The sequence below is a fragment of the Meles meles genome, chromosome 6 (assembly GCF_922984935.1).
Source record: "Meles meles chromosome 6, mMelMel3.1 paternal haplotype, whole genome shotgun sequence".
Taxonomy (NCBI): Eukaryota; Metazoa; Chordata; class Mammalia; order Carnivora; family Mustelidae; genus Meles; species Meles meles.
Genome location: NC_060071.1, coordinates 7,129,319 through 7,154,279, shown reverse-complemented (window position 1 = coordinate 7,154,279; position 24,961 = coordinate 7,129,319). Strand labels below are relative to the sequence as shown.

The 24,961-nt window shown below is 57.9% G+C and overlaps 1 protein-coding gene across 1 annotated transcript; it reads left to right on the top strand.

The window, feature by feature from the left end:
• Positions 1-890: 890 nt before the first annotated feature.
• Positions 891-12,351, top strand: ISG20 (interferon stimulated exonuclease gene 20). Its single transcript, XM_046010120.1, has 4 exons — positions 891-1,003; positions 1,246-1,497; positions 10,603-10,803; positions 12,111-12,351. Exons 2-4 carry the CDS (start codon positions 1,270-1,272, stop codon positions 12,195-12,197), a joined length of 516 nt encoding a protein of 171 aa, XP_045866076.1. The 5' UTR covers positions 891-1,003; positions 1,246-1,269; the 3' UTR covers positions 12,198-12,351.
• Positions 12,352-24,961: the final 12,610 nt, after the last annotated feature.

Sequence of the window (24,961 nt, the reverse complement as noted above, 5' to 3'; positions counted from 1 at the left end):
GGTCCGCTACAGTCAGACGTCACTTGGTGAAAACATCAGGGACCTGGGGAAATTCCTTTACAAGCCACAAACCTTGGTGACATCTGGGGGAAATCAGATCCCACGGCTCAAAGCTTACTCCTCGTGCATCTGGGGCAGGAGGCAAGAATCTCCGCTGCCGGTCCATGGTGACGACTTCCTCACTGAAAGCTGGTTCTGCTTTTGTCTCAGCTGTAACTCATTCATCTATTCGATGAATACCGAGGGCTCTCTGTTGTCAGGCTCCGTTCTAAGAGGCCAGGGTTCTAGCCTGGGAGGGAGTGTAGCCCCTGGAAGTGTGGCCAGGCTGGTGGGGGCTCTGTCCAGGCTCTTTTCCTTGTCCTCAAACAGCGTCAGCCCAGCTAAAGGCAGAGCCCGTTGAGGGCAGACAGATGGCAGGTTCTGAGACACCCCCGAGGCACTGGCGACTCTAGGGGCTCCTTCCCAGCTCGCCTTCCTTCCCTGGGTCGGGGGGAGGCTGGGCCAGCCCCACTCGCACCCAGCCTTCTCTTGCCCTCCCTGTTGATAGCCGCAATGTCCCAAGAGCCAGCTCCCCCTGCCCCATTAGAGACGTCTCTAAGTATCAGGTTGGTCGTGGCCCCGAAAGTTGTGGGACATTCTGTGGTCCCTGATCCTGGGGATGTTTATTCTCTGGACAGACGGAAGGTAAGAGGAAAGGTGTGGCAAGCCGCCAGCTTCTCATCAGCCCACCGCTTGAGAAGAGGAGGGCTCCGTGCACTTGGGTGGTGGGGGGTGGGGGTGTGGGCAGGGGCAAAGGTGACCTGTGAGGACAGGGAAGCTGGAGCAGCCCAGCCCACGTGCCCGGCCTCCGGTCCCTGACTTTGCCTGATAACAACCAGAAACTGAAACAGGGTCGGGATTCCCGGTGTGAAGTCAGAGATGAGTCACCGCTCAGAGGGACTGCAGTAGCGGACAAGTGGCACCAGAGAGGCAGATGTGAGCCGAGGGCAGCGGAGGCGGGCAGGTGAGTGGGAGCCCGGGCAGGGGTGCGGGGGGGGGGGGGCGCCTGCCCGTCCCCGAGGACCCCAGGACCGCTGGGCTCGGGAAGCCGGGTGGGGTGGCGAGAGGCCCCCTTTGCTTTTTGCTGGGTGGTGTTCGTGACAAACAGGGCAGAGGGCACAGGCTGGCGGGGTGGTGGCTGAGGACACCTGGGGCCACGGTGTCCTCATGTTGCGTCGTTGCCCCCCACCCGCCTCGCCTCCCCAGCACGTCTGAGGGTCCCGCTGAAGCATGGCGAGCAGCCCCGAGGTGGTGGCCATCGACTGCGAGATGGTGGGGCTGGCACGTGGCCAGGGAAGCGGTTTGGCTCGCTGCAGCCTCGTGGACATCAATGGCACGGTGCTCTACGACAAGTTCATCCGGCCTGAGGGGGTGATCATGGATTACAGGACGCGGTTCAGCGGGATCACGCCTCGGAACATGGAGGCGGCCACGCCGTTTGCTGTGGCCAGGCAGGAGGTGAGTAGAGAGCTGTCCGCCAGCCAGGCCGGACTCCTGCACACACACCCATGTGCACACTTCCCTGGCACCTTCTCCGGGTGCCAGGTCTGCAACTTGTGACCCCAGATGTGGCAGCTTCCCCCACCTCTGTGTGAGGGAGCTCTGGGGCATCCCTGTGAAGGTCTCCTGACCTCAGCCTTAGACTCACATCTGGGAGCCGCCTTCAGGGCATCCGATCCGCCCTGCTGGCCCTGTGATGGGCGAACCCGGTCCCACCTGAGGTTTCCCGTGGTGGGGTTCTTTTCTCTACCCTGGCTGCCCCTGGTCAGCCTCTTGGTAGGGAGCTCCCGGAGCTGGAGAACAGCCTGGAGCCCCTGGACCGAGGGGGAGAGCTTGTGCCCAGCCCCACGGTAGGTATTCCGTCAGCTCAAGGTCAGTATGTGGCTGCGAGATTTCCCACCCTCCCGGTTCACCTAGTTGTGCTAACTTGTTTAGGTCCCGGTTTCTGTTTCTGTTTCTGTCTCGCTGAATCACTAGAAGGAAAGCAAACTCAACCTCTCTTGCACCAGCTTTAGTCAATACTCGGAAGGTTACAAGGGCACGCAAATTCTTTAGTCTCTAGGCTGCTGGGGCTTGGTGAGGGGGGGAGTCTCTGAGGAACAGAGAGGAACGAGGTCTGTCCTAGGTGCACACACCGCACCCCGGGCTCCGGGCGCTGGAGAGAAACACAAAACATAAGCAGTAATAGTTCCTGTTTCCTGCTCACTGGCAGGCCGGAGCTCGCTCCCACCTCCCGGGACAGCCGCCGGGAGGGTTCACAGGGGCTGTAAACTCAAGATTTAGCAGCGCCAGTCTTGAATCCTGGCTGCTGATGGAGCCGCTGAGTTACCTCGGGGAAGTTACTGGGGCAGCTGCTCTGTGTACCCAGTTGCCCACACCTGTAACAGAAACTGGGTGTGAGAATTACAATTTCATAGGATTATCATGAGGACTGCGAGAGCGCCCAGAGTGCCTGTGTAAGGACTTGAGAAATGTTAGCTGTTAGAGTCGATAGTCTGTTATCCCCAAGTTAGAGATGCAGAAACTGAGGCCCGCTGGAACTAAGTGTATTGGTTTGCTGGGGCCACTGTAGCGACGTGCCGCAGACTGGGGCCTCAAACAGCAGAAATTCATTGTCCCACTGTCGTGGAGGCTGGGGTGTGGGCAGGCTCGCATCCTTCTGTGGTGCAGGAGAGTAGGTGCCGCGTCTCTCTCCCAGCATCTGGGGTCGGCTGGCCGTCCTGGCTGTGGCCTGGCTTACAGAGGCATCACCCCTGTCTCTGCCTTCAGGTTCGTGTGGTGTTCTTGAGTGCGTGCTTTGTGCCCTTGGGGCTCGTGTATGAGGACAGGCGTCCTGTTGTATTAGGGCCTTGAGGGGTTCTGCTAGTTACGTCTGCAATGACCCGATTTCCAGATAAGTCACATTTTGAGGTCCTGGGGGTTAGGATTTCAACACGAATCAGGGTGGGGGACACACGATTCAACCCATAGCACTAAGTGATTCGCAAAGTTTCACGTAACGGAAGGTGGTCAGGACTCGGAGCTCAGACCCAGACCTCTAGAGCTGTGTGTCCAACGGGGCCGCCAAGCCACATGTGGCTGTGAGCTCCCCAAAATGACTGGTCCGACCCGTGATGGGCTACCAGCGTAAAATGCACACGGACTGCCAAGACTGGTGTTAAAAAATTCATAAAACACCTCAGTAGTTTTTTACATCACTGACATGTTAAAGTGATAGGCTTTTGGAATCTTGGGTTCAACAAAACATGAACTAACTTTCCCTATTTTTACCGTTTTAAATATGGCTATTAGGCGATTTAAAATTACACACGTGGCTCACAGACAGCACTGTCGTCTAGGTACTAAGAGGAGGCCAGGGAGCTCTGAGTCATCAGAGTGGTTCTGGAAAGACTCCGCGAGGCTGGTGGTATTTGCAAGGGGTGGGCGGAGCCCGTGTCTGCAACCCAACGGGCCACAGAGAGCCATGGAACGTTCTTGAGCAAGAGCATGGCAGGATCAAACCCAAGTTTTTTTTTTTTTTTTTTTTTTGTTTTAAGATTTTATTTGTTTGACAGACAGAAACCACAAGTAGGCAGAGAGGCAGGCACAGAGAGAGGGGGAGGCAGGCTCCCCGCCGAGCAGAGAGCCCGATGCGGGGCTCGATCCCAGGACCCTGGGATCATGACCTGAGCTGAAGGCAGAGACTTTAACTGAGCCACCCAGGCGCCCCTAAACCCAAGTTTTGAGGAGACTAGAATGGGGGTGCTGTGGCGGATTGATGGTACTGAAGAAAGAGATATCAATAGGGGACGAGTCAGAGCCCCCGGGGAGGCATCAGCAGACAGAGGACTGGGAAGAAAAAACTGTCAGGTTGGAGGCAGCCAAAAGGGAGTCACCAAGCAGGGGAGGGCAGCATAAGGAAGAGGTGGGTTGGCTGTTCAGGGGTCAGCGGGAGGCCCAGGGACATGGCAAGAGCTCCCCACACTCAGATCCCCATTGAGAGGCCAGGTGGACTAAATATCCCATCCTTCCTCCCCGTCCTCCTCCCCTCCTCTCCCCAGCCTCCCACCCTCTTGCTGGTAGAGCAGCAGAAAGGACAGGAGAGCCCAGAGCAGGGGACAGCAGGAGAGGAGGCAGCAGGGAAATCCTGCTCGCAACACCTGGCCTGGACACTCAGCCAAGCCCCTGCATGCCTTTGAGCACTGGCCTGGGCATCAGGCTGCGTAGGTCCCCACCCAGATTTGGGGCGGAATGCTTCGAATCACAGTCTCAGATAGTGCTAGGCCCCAGGCTTCTCGTAGCTCCGAACCCTGCCCAGAGACTGCCCACTGAGCAGTCGTTCAGAGAGGGAGCCAAGAATCTATAGACCAGGTAGACCTTTGAACCACATCTGAGGTTTCTACTTCCTGCTCCGTCATTCACCGGCTTGTGTGACCTTTGGCAAGTTCTTGAACTTTCTGAACCTGTCTGCTCGTCAGTGACGGGGCTGCTGATGCCTCCTCCCTGGCCCTCGGAGGTTGGATGGAGTGCCATGGCCTGTAGCCCGGAGCACAGTGCTGGGCCCACGGTGATGGTCACTAACTGTGCCCGTGGAGGGAGAAGGGCAGACACCCAGAAGATCGGTCTGAGTCCCCTTTCTGACGTCTCTTGAGAACTGTGGTCTTAGATTCTGGCTCTCATTTTCTGCCTGAACGGCAAGTAAGCTGTGCCAGAGAAACTTTCCCAGGCCTGGCTCAGATCACAGCTTCCCCATACCACTGTTCAAACACCTCCCATGGCTCCCTATTGCCCAGGATCCCCCAGCACAATACTCGTGGACCTCCATGCCCTACCAGACTGCTTTTCCTGCCTGCTTTCATGACTCAGTCACTATCCAGCCACACCCCTACTCTCCCCGGCCCCCTTTCCTGCCCCTAGATCTGCTACCATGCCGGCAGGCTTTACTGCTGTCCACCCTGCGCATCATCGCCAACGCCCTGCGTGGGGCCTCTCCTTCTCTTGCACTTTAAAGCTTGCCTGTCCGCACACCTGTCTGCCTAGTTCCACGCCGCTGCTGTGTTCACTCTGCCCCGAGACTGGGTGGTGTGCTTTGCGCACAGAAGGTACCCTGAGAATGTTTGTGGGATCGGAGTTGAATCAATTCTCATAAAATACAGGTGTTCCGGTAGCTGCGTGGCACCAAGTTGCCTCCGCCCTCATGCCGGCCTCAGCTGCCAAGAGGCAGTGATGCACACCCAGCCGGGGACTGGAGGGCAAGCATACTGTCGTTAGACGTGCATGGACGTGGGTGTGTGTCCTCTGGCTTGTTGCTAAACTTCTCTGCGCCCTTCGGTAGGAGTGTCTGGGCCACGGGGAAGGGGGGGAAGCAGGACAGGTGTATCCAGCATCGTGTCCTGGCTCTGTTCTAAGCTCTTGCCACGCACCCCTGCCTTTGCTCCCCACAGTAGCCCTGGGAAGTGGCTAACCGGCATCGCTGCTCCATTTTACAGATGAGCAAACCAAGGTGCAAGGCTTCGCAGGCTCTCCGACAAAGGCGTAGCGCGGAGAACCAAATCCTGGCTCCAGAATTTGCTCTGGGATATTCAAATCCCATCCTGAACATGTATAAATGTGTCATCTGAACGCTAGGTGACCGACGAATGTGAGGGACAGGGTCAGGCACAGCCTGTGCGTGAAGATGTGGTACAAGGCAACAGCTGTCCTTTGTTTCCACAAACAAGGACACAGAGGCAGCTCGATCCCACTCTGTTGCCCCCATGTTCTAATCCCAAAGTCAGAGACCGGGCTCACGGGTCCCAAGATGTGCTGGGTTGGGGGCTCCCAAAGTGGAGAAGCCTATCAGACATTTATCGGACTCCGCAGGGCTGGGGGTCACCTCTCAGGTGAGCCTAGGGCTCGCCAGGCCTTGGTTTCATGCAGACAATTTCCAAACGCTGCTCACCAACCAGTCTCTTCCTCCAACGGGAGCGGCGAGTGGGCCCGGCTCGTGGTGAGCCATTGGTGGCCAGCAGGGCTCTGGGGAGCCAGAAACCCCACCCAGGCACCCAGGAGGGTTCCGGCCGCAGGCCACTGAGAAGGTGCCTGGGATCCCACCACTCCCTTCTTTGTTTTGATTTTTTTGTAATGTGGTTTGGTTACTTTCATAGTGGGAAGTTACTGCCTGTCATCTTCTGAAACCTCTAGGTCTGACCATCATCTAGAGCGGTGGTTCCCAGGGTGGAGTGATTTTGTCCCCTCCAAGGGATGTTTAGCAGTATCTGGAGACATTTCTGGTTGTCATAAATGGGGCAGGGGGCCTGCTACTGACATCCGGTGGGGAGAGGACAGAGATGGGTCTGAACCAACCTATAATGCGCAGGACAGCCCCTCCCCCCAGCCACACACACACCAAAGAAGCATCAAGAGTGCCCAAGTTGAGCAGCTGCTCTATAGAGCCCCACAGATCAGGCTGTCAGCGCAGGAGGAGACAGGTCCAGAGAGGGGCAGCAACTTACTAAGGACACACAGCAAAGCTGTGATACAACTCGGTGTTCAGATTCCGGCCTCTCGCCTGGTGGGTTAATGCTGTTTTTTTCTTCTAATAGTAATTTTTAATCGCCTATAGTGTATTTTTGTAAGTTAATGCTCTCTTAGTGTTAACCCAGTCCATTGAGTAACATCTACCCATGATCAGGATTGGGGAGGGATAATTTCATTTTTAGTTGGCAGACAAACCAGCTGAATCCCATGGAGCCTCCGGGTTTAGGAGAGAAAAGCAGCAGAAGGGAGGCTTCCTACAGCTGTTTCTCAGTGGCAGCCGAGGCCGCCCTTGCTTGGGCCAAGTGCCCTGTTGGGGCCCTGCCACCGGGCCGGTGTCGCTGGGGCCCGGCCAGATGGAGGAGGGTGGCTTCACCATCCAGGCTCCCCCCAGCAGAAGCAGCCTTGCGGGATGCAGGCACAAGCTGGGGTGGGCGCACCAGCAGAGCAGGGCAGGGGACTGGATGAAGGAGGGGACCAGAGCCACTCTAGAAGGTGACAGGAGGGCCTGGCCCTGTGGATTTTTTTTTTTTTTTAAAGTAAGACAGAGCCAGACCCCACGGCTGCTGACGGCCTGGCGCTGGCTTTGCTCTCTGTTTCTTTTTTTTTTTTTTTTAAGATTTTATTTATTTGGCAGACAGAGATCACAAGTAGGCAGAGAGGCAGGCAGAGAGAGAGAGAGAGAGAGGGAAGCAGGCTCCCTGCCGAGCAGAGAGCCCGATGCGGGGCTCGATCCCAGGACCCTGAGATCATGACCTGAGCCGAAGGCAGCGGCTTAACCCACTGAGCCACCCAGGCGCCCGGCCCTGTGGATTTTTAACAAAGGTCCCAGGTGATTTTTTTCTGATCAGGCACCTCTAGGAAATACTTGGAACGAGAGTGGGAATGCAGTGGCGTCCCTGGCTGTCACTCCCCACCATGGGACACGGACACACGCTGCTCCGTGCCCCGCTTTTCCCATCAGGAAATGGTATGATGACTCCAGCCTCACAGGGGCCCCGTTCCTGCTTCCGGAAGTCCTCACTGAGAGCTGACCTGGGTCCAGCATCCCTCTCCTCGCCCTCCGACAGTACTACTGCTGAGCTAGGTTCCAGCAGGTGGTGACAAGGACAACTGTAATGACAGGGACGGGGTCAGGCTCTCAACTCACCAGCTGTGTCCCCTGGGCACACCTTTCCATGTCTCTGGCCCCCAGTCCCCTCCTCTGTGGCAGGGAAATTGAACTCCTTGAGCTGAGAGGTGCCCGGGTGAGGTGAGGGCGGTCCCTGTCCCAGGGCCGGTGACGAGAGCAGATGGATGAATGTGTCCTTCCTCTGCCCCACTCGGCTCTCCAGGAATCTGAGACTCTGCCCCTGTGCCCGACAGACCTGCCTCCTGACACTGACTCAAGGCAGGTCCCACAGCCCTGAGGGCCCCCCAGCTGGCACCTTCCCGTGCCCGGGTTCCGGCGGGCCCCGCACCTCCCTCCCCAGCTCTGCCTCAGGAAGTCGCCGGAGCCTCACCTCTCCCCGCCTTCACGTTCCACCTGGGGAACCGAAGCCCACATATGCTCTTTGACCTGAGAGCATACAGCGAGGACCCTCTGTCTCTCCCTGCCCGGGGCCCAGCATCCTTGCCCTGAGAAGTTGCTGGCATCTCCCTGCCAAAGACATTCTTCTCTTTTCCTACTTTCCTATTCCTACTGCTTGTCCACTCCTCGTATTTTATTTGTCTCGTCATGCGTCCCCTGCCCCTGGACCCTCGGGCTCCAGACGTGATTAAGTTCCCAGGAAGCCACCAAGTCCCAGTGACTCGGTCCTCTTGGCTCCTGGGACCCGTGGATGCCATCTCTGGGATGGCAGAGGGTCCCTCGGGGCTCTGTGTGAACTGGGCCCGAGCCAGCTCCTCACTGGGGGCAGACAGGCCGCATCGTTCAGGAATGTTAAAGGATGTCAGTGAGAAAGGGTGCGTGACCCCTGGCTGCCCAGCGCGGCCCTGCGCTTTCCTCCACACACCGGACTCAGCTGCTGCTAAGGCTGTGTGCCCTCGGCACCCACGTGAGTCCGGCGTCAGCAGCAGCGGCACCCCGAGTCCCAGATGTCCGGTGCTTCCCCGGGCGATGCCTCAGCCCATCGTGGTGTCCCCCCGCCCAGCCCAGCTGCATTCCTCCAGCGAGCCTCCCCAGTCCCCAGGCTGACTGCGGGCTCTGTCCGGCGGTGGCCCGACAACTGACAAACCACGGGAACCGGGGAGGCGGTGATGGGCGGGCTGGTGACACCGCCCGCTGATGGCAGACGGACAGACCCCACAGACAGGTCGCCTCGCGTGTCCGAGCCTTGGCTGCCCCTTTTGTAGAGTGGCCGCAGCGATCTTGTGGTGGCCAGGGGAGGGCATGTAATGCCCACGGGATGTCCCAGGAAGCCACTAGAAGCAGAAGCAGGGCACGGGAGGGTGTTAGCCTCGTAAGAAGTCTCCCCCAGCCGCAGAAGATGGGACAGAAGCTACTGGAGGGCTGTCCAAAGCGGGGCCCGAGCGCCAAGCTGGCCCTCCAGCGAGGGCCCGATGTGGCTTCGCCCAAGGTCCCCCTCACATCCTCTCTGATGAGAGCCACAGTAAAGAAAGGGGACCGGCCCATGGGGCCCGAGGTAGGAGGCTGTCCATGGGGCCGCCATGGGAAAGGAGTCAGGATGGAGGCAAGATGGCGACTGGGCAGTTGTGAGGGTGCCTCGGGTTGCTCCCCCAAAGCTCGGCTGCGTGGCTGGCGGAGGCCTGGAGCCGGCCTGCTCTGAGCGTGGCTTTGAAGGCTCGCCCTGCCACCAAGTCACTTACTGGCTGTGTGACTGTCCCAGTTACCTAATGGTGCTTAGCAAATCACCTCCAAACATAGTGGTTCACAGAAGGTCAATATTTACTGTGCTCGCACGTCTGCAATCTGGACGGGGCTTGGCCCGTGGGCTCGGTGTTCCACAGGCCGGGAGCCGGAATCATCGGGAGCTTTGCCAGCTCACCCGCTGGGGCCCCTCGGGCTCGGCTCTCCGCCTCCCTGTGGTCTCTCCAGCAGGTGGCTTTGGGGTAGCTTGGGGCTGCTGGGGGACTGGCCCCCGAGAAGTCAGAAGTCACGCAGCAGGACCCGTATTCATTCGAGGCGAGGGTGGCTGAGCTCCACCTTTGGAGAGCAGATGCGCCAAGGGACCCCCAAACTTGCTTAAAATCCACAGAGTAACCCGGGGGCAAATTATTTCCCTTTCTTGGGGCTTCACTTTTTCTCCTCTGCAAAATGTCCATCAAGGACAGGCCTCTCTCCCCAGCTCTGTTAGCTTCTTACGGTTCTGCTGTAACAAAACCATAAGCCGTGTGGTCTGAGGCACCACGGACGTGTTGGCTCGCCGTTCCACAGGTAGGGAGTCTGGCACGGGTCCCAACCGCCGAAATCGAGGGGTGGGCAGGGCTGTGCTCCTTTCTGGAAGCTCTGTGGGAGGGTGCGTCTCCTTGCCTTTTCCAGCTTCTGGAGGCCACCGTGTCCTTGACACCTGGCCCTGCCTCCCTCCCCTAGGCCAGCAGCTGCTGTCAGGCCCTCAGAGCAAATCACTGACCTCCACATCCGAGGGCCCTCGCGATGATGTGGGGCCCCCGCAGGCCATGCGGGCGATCGCCCTTCCTGGGAGGTCGTCTTCTACCTGAAGCCTGTCTGCAGCTTTAACTCCCCTCTGCCGGGCAAGGCGTCCGCATCTTTGCAGGGTCGCTGTGCAGCCTGCCAGAGTGAGGGTTGTTGAAAGGGTTAGACGACCTAACATGTGATGTACTCAGCCCGGCCAGTGGGACACGCTAAGCCACGGCTACTGCTCTTCTCCGTGGAAGCCACTGAAGGAGTCGGGGCTCCCCTTTGGCACAGACCACAACCACGGAGCGTGAGGAGGGGCCCGTCCAGTCTCCCCATTTTGTAGACGACAGGTTGGAAGTCCAGAGAGGGGGGACAATTGGCCCAAAGTCCCACAGCAAGTCGAAGGGGGGGGGCTGCTTCCTGCGGGTGGCCCCAGGCCCGCGCGGAGGACCCTGCGTGAGGCGTGGGCTGCGTGTCCTCCTGGCCAGATCCTGCAGCTCCTGAGAGGCAAGCTGGTGGTGGGCCACGACCTGAAGCACGACTTCCAGGCGCTGAAGGAGGACATGGCCAACTACTCCGTCCACGACACGTCCACCGACAAGGTGCTGCTGCAGCAGGCCAACCTGCAGTCCCACAAGCAGGCCTCCCTCCGGCTGCTCAGCGAGGTTCTCCTCCGGCGGAGCATCCAGGTGAGACGCAACCCCCCCACCCCCCGCCTTCCCACCTTCCCGGCCTTCAGAGGCCTTCTCCTCCCACAAGGCTCTCACAGCCCCCAGGGGCTCCAGAACCCCCGCATTTGGCCCCAAAGATGCTCTGCCCCCCAGCAAGTCCTTCCCCAAGTCCTGAGAGACCGTGGGCTCGCCAGCAAGAAAGGGGTGCTGGCTCCGGGCATCCCCAGCCCCCGGCCCCAGACAAGCACTAGAGTGTGGGAGCTTTACTCCAGAGCTGACCCCAGGGCGCTTGGGGAGAGCGGGGACGACAGGCAGGGAAGGGAAGGCACCCCATATAGGTTTTGTTTGGGCGCTTTCAAGCTCAAGCCGGGTACTGCGTGGATAACCGAAGTTTAACCCCAGCGCAGGCTTCTGGGAAATCCCACAGGCCTCAGATTCACGCAGGGAGCGGGGGTCCGGACAGCTCCCCTCAGGCATGGCTGCTGCTGCTCCCGGGGCCCCCACCCCTCAGTATCAGTCACCTCCAGCAAGCCGCGGGCGAAGGCGTCCGGGTGTTGGTTCTCATGAGATTGCCGAGGTGGGCCGCACGTTAGCAGTCGCAGCTGCACGAGGGGCCTTCCCCGGCCGACAGACACTTATCAGCGCCTGCTCTGAGCCGGGCTGGATGGGGTGCTGGAGACGCACGGCTGAGCAGGACTGGGCCCGCCCCGTGCTAGAGCAACTCTTGGTGGGAGGGAGAGTGGCCCATTAGCCTGAAGGGGTGAAGGATGGGTGGGCGGGGAGGAGGGCAGGTGTGCACGAGTCTGAAGGGTGAGCTCCAGCCTGAGGGAGGAGGCACCACTTGGCCGGGTGACCGGGAATTGTGTAGGTCGCCGGGAAGGGGCCTGAATTTGGGCCCCTCCATCAGCCTCGTGGCCCATGGAACCAGGGACAGAATGGTCAGCAAGTGCATTCACTGAGGCGGCACTTTAAAAACATTGTTTTGACCTATTGTTTTAACATGGGCCCGGGCCGCGGGGCTCCCTATGTGTTGGACAGCCAGTCTGCCCCTCACCCCCACCCCGAGAGCACAGCCCAACTCTCCGGAGGCTGGAAGTTGCGCTTGGCCATGCCTGGGCCTAGGGCCCCAGCTCCGGGGCTGACAGCTGAGGCCAGGCCTGCTCCAGCCACCTGCTGAGTCCAGGGGCAACAGAAGCCCGGGGAGACTCACTCACGGACCCACCTTGGTGCCCGGGAACCCGGAGTGTGAGCGGGGAAGGTCCAGGTCACCCGGGGTCTCTGCATTCAGCCCCACCCGAGCCCCGACCCTGCACCTGTGCTTACAGAACAGCCGCTTCGGACACAGCTCGGTGGAGGATGCCAGGGCCGCGATGGAGCTCTACAAGCTCTCCCAGCTGCTTCGAGCCCGCTGACCGCTGCCTGCCCGGGGCGAGAGGGGCTGGGGCTCCGTTCCGCGCCTTCCGCCGGAACGTCCCCAATGTCGTCATCTCTTCAAGACAGCAACCCCCTTGCTTTCGGAAAATGCATCTTTAGTAATAAAACAGCTCTATATTTTTTTCTACTCCATTTTTGGATACTCCTCTAGTCTTTCTCTGAGCTGGGGAAGGGTCAGTCTGCGCGACGCTTAGAGGACCGCCAAGACCGAGCTGGAATGGGGGTGGGGTGTGGGGGCTGGGGGTATCCATTTCCCGAATAATCTTGACTCCTCTGCATCCAAGAAGCAGCTGGAGGAATCTAGGTGGCAGGTAACTAAACCCTTGCCTCTGCCTCCCTTTTCCTGAGGCAGTGGCTCCTGGCTCAGAGGTCCGTTCGTGCCATCTTGAAATGGGTGCCACCGCTCTGAAGCCGAGGTCCGGAGAATGTGGTGACCTTCAGCAAGTCATCCCCCCTCTTGTAAAATGAGGAAGCAAAGGTAGTGGATTTTGAAGTCAGAACTAGGTTAGAGTCTTGGTTCTGCCATTTAGTAGCTAGAGTGAGTTACTGAACTCTGTGCCTCAGTTTCTCCATCTGTAAAATGGGAACTTAAAAAAGAAAAAAGATTTTATTTATTTGACAGACGCTTCACCGACTGAGCCAGCCAGGTGCCCCTAAAGTGGGGGAATTGTAACAGTTCATAGGGTTCTTGTCGCACACAAAGCCGCTAGCAGCACGCCTGTCAGAGCTTAAACACCCACCCAGCAAACCTCAGTAATGCGCGGTTACCGTCTCCATCGCTCGCTGATTGAGGAGACCCCAGGGAGAGCAGCTGTTCTCTGCCACAGGAGAAGGCATGCGTAGCTCGTGGGTAGAAGAGTCCACAGCAGAGCAGTGACTGCTCATTGGAATCAGCTGTAGAGTTATTTGAATCTGTGCCCGGTGTCTCTAGATACAGAACTGTGTGTGTGTGGGGGGGGTGACAGGTGATGCTGATCAGACCCTCCACGGGGGATTCCGATATCTAGGACCGTTGAGTCACCCCAGATGCTTGTTAAGCAATCCCATGCCCCAAGCACAGTGTTCTCAAACTGGACCGAGCATCAGCCTCACCTGGAGGGTGCTGGACCGCACCCCCAGAATTGTCAACGCAGCAGGTCTGGGGTGGAGCCCCAGAATCTGCATTTCCTACAAGTTCCCCGTTGATCCCACTGCTGCTGGTCTCCACCGCGCTTTGAGAACCACAGCGAAGCATCGGCTGATGGTTGAGAGCCCCTGGCTTATGGTCAGAGGACCACCAGGGTGGGCTCCTGCTGCCCGCCCAGCTGTGCCCCCTGCCATCTCCCCCAGCCGCCTGCTCATGCAGAGAGAGGTCCACAGCCCTGAAGAACAGGCCCTAAATAGCCCTACTACAGAGATGAGGGATTCGAGGTGAGGCTAAGGACCCAAGGATTCAAATCCAGGCCCCTCCGACTCCAAACTTCAGAGTTGTTCGCTCAGATCGCGTTATGGCATCCCCGCCCGTTTGCAAACTGACCTCTGGGAACCCGGGGCGGGGGGTGTGGGGCTCGGTCCCTCCCAGGTCTGGGAGAGTGGAGAAGGGCAGCTTACTCCCTATGGTGCTCTCCTGCCCCATTGCTCATCGGGCGCAGGACTTTCAGGGCTGTGATCCCGCCTTCTGCAGCGGCCCCGCCTGGCTGAGACTGGCCACCAGGTGGCGCCCTTGGGCCATCTGTCCGTCCTGGAGGCCTGGAAAGTAGGACCAGCCCTGGAACACTTGGGAGGCACGAGGTGTAAGGGGCTGCGTCTTTAAAAACGGCTGGGGCTGCAGCAGGGACCGGCCTGGAAGGGGAGCCCTGGCTCTCAGCTCTCTGGCCTCCCAGGCCAAGGTCTTTTCCACCTTGAAAAGAGGGGTGAACCGGGATTCCCAGAGCAAAGGAGGTTCCCAAGGAAGTCTCTAACCCAGCTTCCCGCTTCCGGCTATGGTGCTTGGATGTCCCCAGTGAGGAGGCCTCCACCCTACCCCTGAGCTCAGGTGGGCGCTGAGCTCAGGGCCAGGTCCCCGGGGCCGGAGCATGTGCTGTGGGCCCTGGCCCCACTCGCGAGACCCCCACCTTCTGTACAGCCAGTAGAGAGCACCAGCCGCAGAGTCCGGCTGACTTGGCTTGTGTGTCTCAGCTCCGAGAGAGCAGGTGCCCCACCCATCAGGTGCACCGAGAAGAGGGTGCAGAGCCCATGAGCAGGGTGCCCAGCCCCGGCTGGTGGGGGTGGGGACCCACAAACGGCGCCCGGCACTACAGATCATAATAAAAATAAAGGCCCGCCTCTGGGCTGTGCCTCAGGACCCCTGACCCACCTGGTCCCAGCACAACCGGAGCTGTGGCCTGAGTGGCTGCTTTGGGTCGAGGTCTGTCGTCTACAGCAGACCCGCTCCCAGCGGCCCAGAGCTGGTGAAGGCCCATGAGCCCCGCTGGTACCCTGGAGCTAGACTCGGCCTTGCACAACTTCCACCTCAGTCTCTTCCTCTGTAAAATGGAATATTAGTCCCAACTCCCATAGCTATCGTGGGAGCAGATGCGGCCAGGGAAGTGAAACCGCCCTGCAAACTGGCCCGCCCAATACAGGGTGCAGGTGACCTCTCCTTGCCTGGGGAGGCCATTCCATCCTGCTCTCCAGCCCTCGGTCCTGGCAAGAGCAGGTCGGGCTCCACCCCGGGCACACGGGGACAAGGCCGAGCTGGGCTTAGCATCGCCTTGGCTTCTGCTCTCTCCTTCCCGGGCCCTTCGGCGGCCCCACTTGGCTCCCCCGGTTGGTTTCCAATCCCCAGCCTCCCCAACCCCGCCCCACCTTCCTTCAGACCCGCCGCTGCTGTCATTGTCCCCGGTGTCGCCCTCCTGGACCGGGGGCCGGGGGGTGCCCTTCCTCACTTTGTCCCTTCTATCTCAGTTCACAGTGCACCTGCCCTGGATGCCCTTCCCAGACCCGAAATACTCTGGAGGACTATCTCTGCTCCAGGTCAGGAAGGCCAGGAGAAGGACTCTGCTCTCCTGGGTCGGAAGACCCAGTCCCCGGGGACCTGGATGGATCCAAGTTTAACGGCAGCTCAAGGAGGGTAGAGGAGGGGCCGGCAGCGATGAGGGTTTCCAGCAGGTGGAAGTTCTATCTGGCACCCCAGCCGGGGCAGGGCGGCTCCTGGCGTGTGGTCTCTCCTGAGCCCATGGGAAGGTCCTGCCCCCTCCTCCAGCCCCAGGCGGGCCTACAGGGTGAGCCAAGAGAAGAAGAAGGGTGGGCCTGGGCAGGGCCTCTTTTCCAACGCCCATAGGCATAAATGCGTAAGGGACCAGTGCGGGAAATAAAGGAGTGACTCAGCCCCGACGTGCCGTGCAGAACTGGAAATGCCTGCCCAGCTGGACAGGTGCCACTCAGCCTCAGCTGATTGTGGCTGTGCAGAAATGCTGCGCAGTGGAAACAGCTTCAGGCCTGTGTCCGGCCCACGGGCCAACCAGTTTGAGACCTGAGCCCTAGTCCTCCTCCCACCTGACTCCTTTCTACCAGGGGCCTGGATATGTCCCAAGACAGAGACCTCACTGTCTCGGAAACCCTCCTCGGTGGGGCGGGGCCCCTGATTTCTAAGTGCAGGGCTTGCCCCGCAGAAGCTCCGACCTGGGATAAATCCAATCCCGCTCGAACGTCGTGACCTGTCACCCACCTTTAATCATTTTCATTTCTCTCACCTCTACCCCGAGTCTGTGACTTTCCAGGTTCAATGCCCCCAATTTCTTCAATGGGTTCCTCTTCTGGGGAGCCCCTCCCATTTCCCCTCTGTCTGCCCACCCAGCCTGCCTGTCCCTTCTCTGCCTGCTCCCCTCAGCTCCAATCTCAGCGGATTCTTAGACAGGGAAGAGGTACGGTGGGAACCAGGACACCGCTGGGACAAGCGAACGAGTGGCACCCTCCGGCCGGCCAGGGCTGCCTTTGGAAAGAGCCGTATGTTCACACGGATCTGGCAGAATGAATGCAGGCACCCAGGATGCAGTCACTTGCCACTTAACCCTGGGGCATCGAGGGGAATTTGGAGGGGGACAGTCTCGGAACGGCCCCGCTTCCCTGAGCCTACCCGAGTCACCTCTGACTGAGGCCTGTTTGTCTGCCGCAGGAGCGAGGGGTCTGCAGACCTCTCCAGCCCGCCTGAAACCCCTCAGCCTTCCAGCCCTCCTCTGCCCAGCCCGGCCCGGCCTGCATGGAGGAAAGTGCTTCTGCTCGGGGAAAGAGTTCTCTGGCCTGGCTTGCTAACTGTCTTCGGGCACTTACCCAGGCCCTGCTCCCCACCAAAGGCCCTGTGCAAAGGGCCGCTGTCTTGGAGGGTCAGGAGCCAGCCCGGGCTGGTTCCAATAGCGGTAAGAAGACTGCCCGCTTCCTGCCCAGCGTGCTGAGGGCTGGGCCGGGCTCCGCCGCCAAGAGGCTTACTCACTCGTGGAACAATTTCTCCTCTATATGGAAAGAACATATGCTTTTCCTGCTGGGGGAAGCAAGGGTTTGGAGGAGCTTTGCCGAGATGTATAGGAAAAGGCAAACGTTGGCCTGGCTCCAGCACACTGATTCCCAGCCACATGCTGTGTTGAGTGGCAGAGCCCGTCGGCCTCTGTTTCCAGGTGCAAGGGGAGAAGGCCCAGGGGTGCTGGTTGGGACCCCGGTTTTAGGACACTGAGCTAGTCCCTTGCTCAGGGCTGCATGTCCTCATCTCATTTTTCCTGTTCTGTCCTCCAGGGTTGAGGGCTCAGACACAGAGAGGGACTCTGCTAACCAGGCCCAGCTCAGCAAATCCCTCCTGCCTCCCCCGCCACCGCTGTGTCCTCAAAGAGGGGTTGTAGCAGCTCCTCCTGGCTTCCCCCCACCCGGACCCTCCGTCCTAAGGAAGAGCTCGGGCCGAGGGGGAGCAGGTAGGGCCTGGCTGCCCAGATCTCCCCACACCCAGCACCAGCGGGAGTCTAAAGACAGGAGGCACAGATTCAAAATAAAAATTCTTCCAATGTGAGCTCGCCTCTTCCCTCTAAGGGACGGGAAAAGGCTGGAAGTGAGACACGGAGGCTGGTGCTCATCCGCAGAGAGGAAATCCCAGGAGCCTGGACCGCAGCGCCGCCCGGGAAGGGCAGGACCTGGCCGGCAGCAGGCTGGGGGGCAGCCACTTGCTTCCGGCCCCGGGCGTTCCTGACCCCTCCGAGGTCTTGGTTCCTGAACTGCAGATAGAACCCCCGCCCGTGCAAGGCTCAGAGACAAGGATGCCAAGAGCCGGGCACGGGGGGGGGGGGGAACCAGCTGTTTCTGGTCCCGTGGGGCCTGCCCATTAAGCTATGAAACTCTCCAACGCAATCATTGGGACTCCTGGGGTCCTGCCAGGGTCTTAGCAGTCTGGGCCGCCCTAACAGAATACCACGGCCCTGGTGGGTTTGACAACACTTTTAGCTCTAATTCTTCAGGCTGGGCAGTCCAAGCCCCAGGGGGCCACAGATCTGGCCTCTGGGGAGGACCCTCTTCCTGGTTTGCAGCTATCTTCTTGTCGTGTCCTCCCACGCTAGACACAGAGGCCATGTCTCTTCTAAGACGTGTCTCTAAGGTGGTGTCTCTTCTAAGGACACAGATCCACTTCCCGAGGCTCCACCCCCATGACCTGACAGCCTCCTAGACGCCCCGCCTCCAAACACCATGGCACTGGGTGGGGGGCTGTGAAGGGCGCTGACGAGGAAGCCCGGCCTGGCCCAGGGATGTTACGTGGCCAGAGTCACGCAGGGATGCAGGGCTAGGGTCGGGACTTGAATTCATCCCAGGGGAAAAGATGCTTGGGATTCATCACCCATGGAGGAGACAGAGAAGCCTGATGTCTTCTTCTAGAAGAAGCCCCACGCTGGTGTGGAGAAGAAAGTGTCCCAGGGCAAGGCAAGAGTGGGGTCAGGCCTCAGGGGTCCTGGCCTTCAGCACTGGGCACCAGAAAATGGAATTAACCAACAGGATTCGCATGTATATTTGCAAGCCTTGCCGTGGCATCTCCCCGTTTAAAAGCCAGCAAAAGGGGGACGCCTGGGTGGCTCAGTTGGTTAAGCCGCTGCCTTTGGCTCAGGTCATGATCCCGGCGTCCTGGGATCGAGTCCCGCATCGGGCTCCGTGCTCAGCGGGGAGCCTGCTTCTCTCTTTGTCTCTGCCTGCCTCTCTGTCTGCCTGTGCTCGCTCGCTCTCTCTCTCTCTGACAAATAAATAAAAAAAACTTAAAAAAAAAAAAAAGCCAGCAAAAGGAAACCCTTGCTCCTACAACCTTGTCCTCCCTCCCCATGAATACCCCTCTCCAGAAACCACTATTCTAATGCCTAAACATCCATGAGTAGTTTGACCTGTTCTAGAATGTCACGTAACTGGGATCAAATAGTATATACATCCTTTTGCTCACATAGTTTTTTTTTTTTTTTAAGATTTTATTTATTTGACAGAGAGACACAGAGAGAGGGAGAACACAAGCAGGAGGAGAGAGAGAGGGAGAAGCCAGCTTCCCGCTGAGCAGGGAGCCAAATGCGGGGCTCGATCCCAGGACCCTGGGATCACGACCTGAGCCAAAGGCAGACTCCCAACGACTGAGCCCCACCAGGCATCCCTCAGCATTGGATTTTTGAGATCCATTTCCATTGTTGTGTGTATCCACTGTTCGTTCCTGCAGGGATGGAAACGTTCTGTACCGCCCAATACAGCTGCCGCTACAAACGTATCTTCTGAGCCCTTGGAATGTGGCTGGTGTGTCTGAGGGACTGTGCTCTTAAATTCTACTTAGGTTTAAATTGTTAAAAATAAAATAGCCACGCGTGGTTACTGGCTACTGGCTCCTCTAGTGGACAAAACAGACAAAATTAAAAAAACCACTGAAAGAATGAGGAGGAGACCCCAATCCAGCAATGGTAATACTTGGAAATACGAATGTTCTCCTCTCAGAAAAGCGCTGATGAAGCCACAGGGAGTGGTAAGCGGTCCTAAGACCCTTCAGCATGTTTGCCTTTATTTCCTGTTTTGAACCCCCCCAAAGCTGGACTGTTTTCACTGTTTGATAACAAATAGACATTCTATTATGTACATAACTGATGTCATCCACTGTCCTCGTGATTCATGTTCTCGGTGTTAAAAACCATTTTTGCCCTTTGGAACTCAGGGTCAATATTTGGATGATCCATCAGATGGAGGGCAAGACGCAGTAAAGGGCCCTCAGCACACTCATCATCTACCGTCCCTTGACCCTGGGCTCCTCTCTGGCTAGTGCCACACCTGTCCTTCCCCTCCCAGCCAGTGCCTGCCCCCAGAGAAGCTTGGATTGACCTAGAGTCTTCTCCTTCGCCCTCTCCAATGCACGGGCTTCTGCCCTAAGGACCGTGCTGGAAGAGCTCCAACCGACTCTCTCAATGACCTTCAAATGGTCAAGTCCAGGGGATGGATTGATCCTCAGGGCTTATCCCCCGGGACTCCTCGGCAGCATCTGACAACGTTGGCCACCCCTTTCTGGAACTCTGTTTTTTTAAGGACATGAGCCTCTCCTGATTCTTTCCAGCCTGCTACCTACTTCGCTGCCCACCTCTCCAAGAGGGTGTTTCCTTCAGCTCGTCCTCCTCAGCCATGCCCACTTCTCGCTCTGCCTCGTCTCCCTGGGCAATTTTACTTATGTCTATAACTTCAATTGTCCCTTTAGGTGATGACTCAGTAGCCTCTCTCTTAAATGCTAAACCTGTCCAACGGGATTCTCCACGGGCATGTCAAACCCAGCAGGTCCCCAAATTCCACAGAGTGTCATCATTCCCTTTAACATTTGTGTATTTTTTTTAAAAGATTTTATTTATTTATTTGACAGAGATCACAAGTAGGCAGAGAGGCAGGCAGAGAGAGAGAGAGAGGAGGAATCAGGCTCCCCACTGAGCAGAGAGCCCGATGAGGGGCTCGATCCCAGGACCCTGGGATCATGACCCAAGCTGAAAGCAGAGGCTTTAACCCACTGAGCCACCCAGGTGCCCCTCCCTTTTTTAAGATTTTATTTATTTGAGAGAGGGAGAGAGAGAGAGCATGAGTAGAGAGGAGGAGCAGGGGGAGAAGGACAAGCAGGCTCCCCACTGAGCAGGGAGCCCGATGCGGGGCTCGAACCCAGGACTCTGAGATCACGACCAGAGCCGAAGGCAGACCCTTAATCAACGAGCCGCCCAGGCGCCCCTCTCCAGAAGCTTTGAATCTTGTGTGTCTTGATCCAAGGCTGCAGGAATCCGGCTCCCCGACTCCAGCAGCAGCAACAACGGTACCACCCTGACCAACCAGAAGTCCTCACGGCCTAGACCCTTGGCACCTCCTCGTTCCTGTTCTTTTCCAGACCTCATTCATGAGCCTTTTTCTTTTTTTTTTTTCTTTCGGGTCTGTAAGTTACCGGATATGCTTCAGATGAGTCCCTTTCTGTTAAAATTAGCCCAAATCTATTTCTGTTCCTTATTACTGGGAAGATGCCTCTCAAATCCAGGCTCATTAATAAAGCAGTGAGCGGCCTCCAGCGTCCCCTGCATTCCCTTCTGTCACGGTCCCCCCGAACCAATCACTCCAGCCTGGAAAGAAACACTCCGTACCCTGAACACACCACAGCGGGAAAAGCCCTCCTCTTCCTCCCCCCCCCCCCCCCCCCCGTGAGTCTCAACTTACGCCACTTCCTCCGTGAAGCCTCCCTTGCTGCCCCCAGGCACTCCTCCTACTGGGGGGGCCCTGGTGCCCCCCCATCACATTTTACTGAAACTGCCCCCTTTCACATCTAACCCTCCAAAGTGGGACTAAGCAAAGCCTGGCACACAGCAGTACTGGGCTCAACGCCCCTCTGAGCCTGGCTCTTCCCCCAGATGGAGATAACGATAACAAGCTTCTTTCTTTCCTTTTCTAAGATCTTATTCATTTACTTGAGAGAGAGCGAGAGAGCATAAGCAGGGGGTAGAGGCAGAGGGGTAGAGAGAAAAGCAGACTCCCTGCTGAGGAAGGAGTCCAACATGGGACTCGATCCCCGGACCCTGAGACAATGACCTGAGCCAAAGGCAGATGCTTTAAATGACTGAGCCACCCAGGTGCCCTGACGCCGAGGTTCTTACTTAAAACCTGCGGAAAACGACTCTTAAGCCCAGATGCTAGAAGGACGCGGGGGTAGCTTGGAGAATCACCATGGAGGGACCTGGCTCGGCTCGGGCTGCGACCAGGAAGGACAGCCAGGGCACAGCCAAGGGCAGGCTGGTCCAGGCCCTGCGACATTGGTCCCGTTGGACGCTACCGCAGGTCCCAGCAGAGGGAACTCTGATCTGATCCCGTATCTGTGTGCCGCCTGCTGCTTTGGTGTGTATCCAGTCCTACCTGTGGGGCAAGTCAAACATGCACCTTTTTAAGCTTCTGACTGAAAGTGAGGCCCCGTCTCCTACCCAGACTCAGTGGGGACATCCTCAAATCTGGGGGGGGGGCAGTTCAGGTGCTCAAGGTTTGCCTTCAGTGAAGATGTCTTTCGCAGAAAGCCAGAGGGTTGAAGGGGGATTCAATGAGAAAATGCGTCATCCAGTGATTCTCAAATATTTCCGCTAAGGGCAGAAGGGATGGAAGGGATCTCGGTCAGGAAGTCCCGCCCGGGGCCTCGGGCTACACGCCTGTGTTACCTTCATTCCACCAGCCCTTGCCGTGGGGAGCACATCAGTGAACAGAAGAGGCAAAACCCCGACTTGGTGAATGTATATTCTAGTGTCTGTCTTTGAAACCTCATGTCTTGCTTGAAAGTGAATGAAGACTGATGCCTTCTGTTTTGTCATGGGCCCATAATAATATACCCGTACCATACAGGGCTTGTTTCAATACAGAAGCAATGGCTTCCTACAAATTTGTGGCCAGCCTGCTATTTGCTTGAAGATACAGAAAACCATGTCTTTATGTGCCTGTGTTTGGACAAGTTCTGGTTGATATCAAGAACAAAGCTTAAACCAAGTCTGGGGGTGGGGGAAGGGAAGGGAAGCTGGAGAGTCCTGGCCTCGTGGGAATGGGGCAGAGGATGAGAGAGAGATGCTGGAGGGATCTGGGGCCTCCCCAGCCTCTGCCAGGGTCCAGGAACCATCTGGAAGCCCCTCTATCTGCCCGAGGCACCAGAAAGAACCACACACTCTTTCTTGTAAGGGGTTCCCATGAAGAACAGTCCCATCTTTGGCAATGAGAGTGCCCTTGTGGGCCAGCGGTTTGGGGCTGATGGGCAGCTGGCCCCTGGATGAGTGTGGACTTGGACCCCTGCGGTCATCAGGCGTCCCCGGGGGATGGTGAGCGGTGGGCACCAGTGGGCAGCCGGGAGCCCGAGGATTGGGCAGGCTACAACAAGGACAAGAGGAGGGACCTCCCTTGGCAGCAATGCCAAGAGGGTAGTGGTGGCCCTAACGTTGGTCAGGGCCAGATGTGGGGTGGGAAGGAGGCCCAGAGGGACCCGCCCATCCCACGAGCAGCCTGGTTGCCCAGATGGGTGGTTTTGGAGGGCTTTGTGGCCTAAGGAAATGCACTGTCCTTCCCAGGCAAACCACCGCAGGAACTGATGAAAAACAGATGGTGGTTGGCATGGGGTGAGGGGATGGGGATTGAACTGACTTTTCCCTCCCTTCCTACCCTGGGTCAGGAGCAGACCCGGGAAAGACCATCTGGAGTCAACCTCACCAGCCCAGCTTGGTTCCAGGAGAGACCCTCAGATCAGCGCTCCCATGTTTGGTCAGCTAAAACAGGGTCCCCGCAGATGCAGTGCTACAGTGGGGCATGTGGACAAGACAGGGACAGGAGGTAACACACAGGATGCTCACCGCATGCACTGTTCCTCCCCGCAGTCCTCTGGGTGGTGTATGCGCTGTCCCCATTGTCACAGGCACAGAGAGGTTAAGTAACTGGCCCAAGGTCACAGAGCGAGGAAGTGGACAGAGTTGGGATTTGAACCCAGGCAGCTGGGTTCAGGATCTTAAACCATGACTGACATTGACCTTGCACTTTATACTCAGGTGGGAGAGGGCGGCTCATGTTTTTTCCAGCACCGACGATCTGACTAGGCGATGTGTTACCCCGTTCGTTTAAATTTCAGGGATATTGCTAGCGTCATCCCCATTTTATAGATGATGACGCTGAGGCTCAGAGGGTACATCACGGAACGTGCTCAAGGTCGTGTCGTTACTCCCTGACAAATTCTGGATCTGAATACAAGTCTGTCTCACTACAAAGCTCGGCACATAATAGCCCCTCAATAAACGCTGAGCCGCTCCCGTCTGCTGAGTCTAGGAGTCTGTCCGGCACTCATGTCTGTCCCGGTCTCGCTGCTGTGCCCCACCCAGGGGTCCTGCCAGCGTCCCCATCTCAGCCAGACCACTTCCTGCTGGTGAGCCAGCGAGAAAAAGCCAGAATGAACGCAGACCTCAGACAGGGGCTGATGGGAGCCTCCGCTGCCCCCTCACAGCGCACCCTCCTCCTTACGGGGACCTTCGGACAGGACCCAGGCGCAGACAAGGGCCGTATGCATCAGCAGCCGGCGGCCGGCCCCCCAGGGCAGGCAGCCAGGTACCCACAGCCGCAGGAGAGAAGGGCCCCTCTTCTCTCCACTCAAAGGTGGATTGAGGAAGCCTGGCTCCGTGATTTTTCCAAGAAACTTGTCCAGAGCCAGAGAATGGGAACATCTGTGCCCTGAGCTCTGTTCTGGATGAGACTCAGGCCACAGTCTGGGGCTGGCGTCAGCTGGAGACGGCCCTGCGTGGAGGAGGTTCTGCCTCGCTGGCCGGCGGGTGGGGCCGGTCTGGCTGGCCGGCTGATGAGGGCAGCCGCTGGCCTCCACCCCAGGAGACAGGGAGCCCAGGCCCGGCAGGCGAGCAAGGACAGGGCGGGAGGCTTGGGCGTCAGGGGGCCTTCTCCATTGACTGTGTAAAGGGCTGGGGAGGCCGTGGCGTTCCAGCAGGTGGACGTGGGGCCACGGGTGCTCCTGCCCGGGCCTCCAGCCCCAAGGCCCCTCCCTTCCGAAACAGGCTTTCGTGGGCACTTCTTAGCTCTCCCATCCGCCTGCCTTCTGGCCAGCTGAGTCTTCCTCTAACTCTTGTTTTCCCATTTGGCATATTTTAAAAAATGTAAATTATATTTTCTTGAAAATGTAATATATTTACATGGTTCAGAGTCAAGACGTTATAAAAAAGACCTTCCCTGACTTCCAGTGGAGTCACACCTTGATAACCCGTCGGAAATGGAAAATGTCACATAATGAAAAAGCATTTGATACACGGAGCCTACAGAACATCATAGCTTAGCCTTGCCCTCCTTCCATGTGCACAGAACACTTGGGTTATTAGCCTGCAGTTAGGCGAAGTCATCGAACACAAGGTTTACTTTATAATAAAGTGCTGAGCCCCTCATGCAATTTATGGAGCAGAGCCCTGAGAGTGAGGACAGCAGGCCCGTGAGGGCGCAGACCGGCTCTCAGCCTATCAGCGGCGCACCCCTGCGCTTGCGAGCCTGGCCGGGAGTGGCGGCACAGGGACAGAGGATCGTACCCTTCCTTTTTTTTTTTTTTAAGATTTTATTTACTTATTTGACAGACAGAGATCACAAGTAGGCAGAGAGGCAGGCAGAGAAAGAAGAGGAAGCAGGCTCCCTGCTGAGCAGAGAGCCCGATGCGGGGCTCGATCCCAGGACCCTGGGACTACAACCTGAGCCGAAGGCAGAGGCCTTAACCCACTGA